The 6,000-nt window shown below is 32.5% G+C and overlaps 1 protein-coding gene across 1 annotated transcript in view; it reads right to left on the bottom strand.

The window, feature by feature from the left end:
* Positions 1 to 1,698: 1,698 nt before the first annotated feature.
* LOC131831099 (large proline-rich protein BAG6-like) overlaps positions 1,699 to 6,000 on the bottom strand; it is a 42,619-nt gene continuing 38,317 nt past the window's right edge. The window contains exons 2-3 of the mRNA XM_059173334.1: positions 5,506 to 5,572; positions 1,699 to 2,035 (exon numbers count right to left, since the gene is read on the bottom strand). Coding sequence (XP_059029317.1) covers positions 1,699 to 2,035; positions 5,506 to 5,513 — 345 coding nt within the window. The 5' untranslated portion in view covers positions 5,514 to 5,572. The remainder of the gene's footprint in view (positions 2,036 to 5,505; positions 5,573 to 6,000) is intronic.

Here is a 6,000-nt window from a genome sequence, read left to right as displayed (position 1 = left end):
GAAAAACTAAACTAAAAATCATAAATAGTAGATCTCGGTAGATTATAACAAGAAATTCTTGATTTAACTTTGTGCACTGTGATAAGTTTTGGTATCTTCCCGTAATAAAAAGCTTCGCAAAATAAAGAAGTCCTACTGACTTACAAGTTTATGTTGTAAGCCTTCTAGATAACAAAGTAGATATTTTTAACAGAATTAGCTTATTATTTTTGAAAAATTAATTTAGGAATAGTAAAATAAAGTTGGGTTGTGATAAAAACCCAATGTATCACCAGGATATTTAAAAAACAACTGTAGTTATGAATTAAATTAACCAACACATAAAATATTTATGCCATTAATAATTCTCTAAATCACAACTAAATTTTTCAGGCAATATAAACTTTTCTCTATTCTCATTTTCCCTATTTCTCAATTTCTCACTCCTCTTCAATTTTCCTATTTATCTCATAGTTCCTTCATCTGTCTCTTTCTCATGTTTATAAATGAAGTTAGATTTATGGGAGTCAAATGAACATGTTTAAAAAACCACTAAATTCAGCAATAGTAACTCCTCTGAAAATATGAAATAAAGGCTGAATCTTGTTGAGTGGTACAAAGATGGAAACTCAAGAACAAATAATATTTATTAAGAGAAGAATAAATGAAACAAGATGGGATTGGGAGGGAGACAAACCATAAGTGACTCTTAATCTCACAAAACAAACTGAGGGTTGCTGGGGGGAGGGGGTTTGGGAAAAGGGGGAAGGATTATGGACATTGGGGAGGGTATGTGCTTTGGTGAGTGCTGTGAAGTGTGTAAACCTGGTGATTCACAGACCTGTACCCCTGGGGATAAAAATATATGTTTATAAAAAATAAAAAATTAATAAAAAAAGATAAGTTTTTCATCAAATTTGTAAATATGTAAATAGTATCAGAGACTAGATTTTACCATCAATTTTTCTATGTCATGAGAAATGTGGTTGTTAATTAATGTAGGAAAATGAACAAGTAACATCAATGACATAACACATCTATCTGAACTCTCAACATTTGTGAATTTATCTGATGCAGCAAACACCAAGTGAGATGAAAGCTGGGGTAAGGAATGGTGTTGGAGCAGATAGTTAACAACATTGCAGATAAATGAAATTGCTGTGCTTAATTCTCAATTCTAAGAATCACTCAGTTTCTCTAAGGAAATACATATATTTTTTTGTTACTATGTTTTGTTTTGTTTTTAAAGATTTTATTTATTTGACAGAGAGACACCACAAGCAGGCAGAGAGGCAGGCAGGAAGAGAGAGAGAGAGAGAAAGAGGAGGAAGCAGGCTCCCCACTGAGCAGAGAGCCCAATGCGGGACTCGATCCCAGGACCCTGAGACCACGACCCAAGCCGAAGGCAGAGGCAAACCCACTGAGCCACCCAGATGCCCCTGGTACTATGTTTTGTAGGAGAAGGATGAGATATCAATTTTGAAGCAAATGGAAAGAAGGAAAAATGTAAAAAAACAAAAAAAAATTGAGGAAGGCGAATTCCAGAACTAATTTTCAAAATTACCTGAGAGAAATCCATACTGTCAGTAATCAAGATAATGATTTCCTTTAAGAGTGAGAATGAAGGAACTTCTAGACTAAAATGTTTAATAAAATCGGTACACTTCTAAAACAGCAGCATCTTTTTTTTTTAATGTTCCAGGCATACTTGAAATATTTTTAAATGAGGGGAAGTTCAGGGGAAGTTCTTTCTGATCCCTGAACTTCCATTGGCTCCTCAGGAAGGGGCTGGGGGGGATCACCGACCCTGTGAACGTATCTGAGGATGGCATCAGGGCCCACGGGCATGTGCTCCAGAACCACCTGAAGCCTTAGTCCCATCATAGTGGTCAGCCAGCTCACCAAGGATGGGTTCACCCCACGAGACATGGGACGAATTCGGCCACTGATGACTGCAGCCAGTTCCATCTGCTGTCCCCCCAAGCAGTGCAGGTTGAGGGCCAGGCATTCAAACAGGCCCTGGTTACACAGCTCCAGCAAACGGGCCCCAAATCCACTAAAAAAAAAATCATTGAACAGTACATCAGAAACTAATGATGTAATATATGTTACCAATTGAATTTAAATTAAAAAAAGAGAAAGACAATTATAGAAAAAAATAATGAATATGTGTCAGAAGAAATGTTTAATCTCCTTTGTCATCAAAGAAATAGAAAATATAAAATACTAAACTAGCAGAGATTTTCTTAAAATGATAACACTTTGAATTGTCATAGGTGAGGATAAGTTGACCTTCCTATATATTGCTGATAGACTGTAAATAAAAGCATTCTCATATGTTAACTAAATTGGATTTAAATAAAAAAATGTTCTGGAGAGTAATTTGACAATGTGCATCAAAAGTCTTAAAAACTAATTTGAGTATTGTCATGTAACAATAGACATGGGATATTCATGAATATAAAATTTATTTTAAAAAAATTTAAAGTTTTTATCTTACTTTTTTCATATTTTTTCTGAACAATTTAATTCTTTTTCATTCTATTGTAAATGGGTTTGTTCCTAATCTAGGGCATACAGCATTCAGTCTTTCCCCATGAACTTTGATATGAGCTGTGAATTTTTTGTAGGTTTTTTTTAACAAGTTGAAGGATTTTGCTTTTATTCCTAGCTTTTGGAGTACCTTTATCATTAAAGGGTGTTGGATTTTGGCACATGGTTTTTCTGTACCTACTGAGATGATTTTGTGCTCTGTTTGTCATTTAACTCATTAATCTATTTTGTTATATTGATAATTTTCATATATAAAATTGACAACTCATTCTTTGGATGAAGCCCACTTGGTTTTATATAATATTTTTATATTTGTTTGAATTCATTTTGTTAGTAATTTTTGAAGGTTCTTTATATATATTTAATAAGAATATTGGTCTGCAGATTATTCTTATGATATCCTCATACTAGAAGGAAGTAGTCACCTGTCTTATATCTATGACAAGAACATATTTTTCACACAAATTCATGAGTACATCTGTTTTGATCATAATACAAGCAGAAGTAATGTAAATTTATATTAATGCCAGAAAATTAATTATCGTTCTGAGGTGTTTCTTGGGAATGGAAGATAAGCATGTAATTTTATATGAAAATTAATGTTTAGAAAAATTATTATCTTTTTTATGGGGCTTTATTTTAAAAAAGATTTTTCTCTTTTAGCCTTGTTATTTTAAACTCAATAAATTTAAAATATATATCTAGGGGAGTGTTTATATCTCATATGCACTTGGCCCATAAACATTATTTAAATTATACAAGTTTTTACAATAGGGCATTACTTCCTAACCTTTCAACTAAAAAATATAAATAATTGATTCTGGCATTTTGTACATTTTAATATATACAAGCCTCGCAATATCAAACTCTTACCATAACTGATCATTAACACTCAGGAATGTTTTATGTTGGAGGAAAAAAAAAAAGTTGACTATCATTGAATGGAAAGCAGAAACATGATTATACTTAGAAAATAAAAGCAGTAAATGGTTCATTTGCTCTCTTTCCATTTTCAGGATTGTAATAAAAGTGCCAACTAGATTGATATTTAGGCAAACAGTACATGTAATAAAGTTAAGATTACTGGAGGAGATGCATTAATACACCACATTCTTCTTTGAGTCTGCTTTTCTATTTCAATTTCAAGCATACCTCGGTATTTTAATTTCAGTTATAGATACTCATTTAGCTTCTGATTCAAAGAGAACTCCTTTTCTATAAAATAAATGTTAACACTTCAAAGTTATTTCATTTTACCATGCTTTCTTAGATTTTAATCTTAATATTTTTAAAAAAAGCATATTTGAAAGGAGTTACAGTCTTGTATATTGTACAAAGTACTGAATGCTTTCCTGTTTACACGTTATTAAGCTGCTGTAGCAACAGCTGCATGGGATTCAGCAGAACATATGGTGTTGATTCTTTTTCTTTTTTAATGAAAATCTGATTTATAAATCTCTTGCAACAAACTGGTGATGAGATGGTTAGCAAAGCTCTAACACATATTACTTGATATTTAAAAATGCCACTTTTTTTTCTTATGAGCAAAAGGGTGATGGAATTATAAAGATATGTTAAAAGACAAGAGGAAATAAAATGAAAATAAAAAAGAGAGAAAATGTAGAATTACAAGTTAATACCTCCTGTAATGAGTTTCACAAAATAATAAATTTATTTTTATGGATTAAATAATTATTTAAGTAGTTTTTTTAGTTTTCTAAAAATTTAAAAGTAGTAAGGGTTTGATGAGGTATTTTTGTGTGTTTTATTGTTGGAGGTTAGGGAGGGAATACAGCAGCTAATGAAAACCTATGCTTTTTCAGGATGTATAAGATGTAAGATATTTCAAATAAGTGTGTTTATTTTTTTAAAGATTTTATTTATTTATTTGACAGAGAAAGAGAGAAAGATCACAAGTAGGCAGAGAGGCAGGCAGAGAGAAAAGGGGAAGCAGGCTCCCTGCTGAGCAGAGAGTCCGATGCAGGGCTCAGTCCCAGGACCCTGAGATCAATGACCTGAACTGAAGGCAGAGGCTTAACCCACTGAGCCACCCAGGTGCCCCTCAAATAAGTGTGTTTAATATGAGCTATGCAACCTTGCACATAGAGAAGAATCGCATTATCAATTAAATAAAATGAAAAGTGTTGTACAGACTCTGGAGTATACATATTCCACGAACAAAATCTTAATGAAACTTGCCTTTCTGACTCATAAATTCCTATTTTTTTCTATTCCTATGGCATTTATTATTTTACAGATTAACCAGTGATTTGATATGGTTCCAAATCCTTCCTCTCATGTAAGAAATGATTCTAAGTAGCTTCTTCTTTTAACTAAAATGTTTCCCTAAGGACCTATACTTCAAGATTCCTTGTTATAATACCTGGAGTCTTTCCACTTAGAGGGACCATTTGAAAGATGTTGTAATGAAAATATATATTATCAATAGAAGATCTAATAAAGGGAGAAACCATCCTTTGCCTCTAAAGTGGTATAATGCAGGTGTTTTAAAAAAAATAGGTTTTCCTATATGTTCATATATGCAGAAAATCTTGATTTCCCATGTAATAAGCTTTAAACCTCCATTACCACCACAAAACTGATACATTTTGTTATCAAAGATACTATCATAACCTATACATCAGTCCTCCTCACAAACTACACTCCCATAATTACTCATGGTGGTACCTTATTTTTCCCTTGTAGATTATGGATTAGGAATTAGAATGTCTCTTCAGATCCATTTAGTTGGTGCCAAGCCTTCTCATGTTCTTGCAGTCTGATCTCGAGAATAATGGGAATGGCAGTTTTTATTTTTAGACTAATCTCTTTAACCTTTCCAGTTTCCACTTCTTCTTTATTCAGAGTAAGTCTCCATCCCACTATTCTTGCTAAAGAAGGAATTCCACGTCCTGGAAGAACCTTCCTCACCCTAACTTAGATGTGTCAAAACATGTCTGAACAGTAGAGTACCTGAGCATCCTTCAGTCACAGCTGGTTAACGCCAGTACGTACAAGAATACTCAAATCAGTATCAGACCTGTAAGAAATAACACATTTAGAACAGGCAAAGAAGAGGATATTTTTTTAAAAAAGAAATATAGTAACTAATATCTAATATCGAGTAGTGTATTTTTACTTATTTTGTTTGCAATAAAAAACACAGATCTTATTAAGCCGAGCTTGTATTTATAGGTTTTTCCAATAGAATTCATGGTACATAGAAATGACCAGGCACTATCATTGTTCTGGTTGTCCTTACCATTATATCCACCATCACTGAAAACAAATAATTTACAGTTATTGACCTGTACAGAAAAGGAAACAGTATCAAGAGAGGAAACTAATGAAATATTAAATTAAATCTTGACAGCGGGCTCTTAGAGATAGTAAAGGAATTCTGTTTATAATTTAAAAAACAATATATTTAACATCTTTTCTCATTTATTGTATCTGCTAGATCTATCA

The sequence above is a fragment of the Mustela lutreola genome, chromosome 5 (assembly GCF_030435805.1).
Source record: "Mustela lutreola isolate mMusLut2 chromosome 5, mMusLut2.pri, whole genome shotgun sequence".
Classification (NCBI taxonomy): Eukaryota; Metazoa; Chordata; class Mammalia; order Carnivora; family Mustelidae; genus Mustela; species Mustela lutreola.
This window is presented reverse-complemented; position numbering and strand designations above follow the sequence as displayed.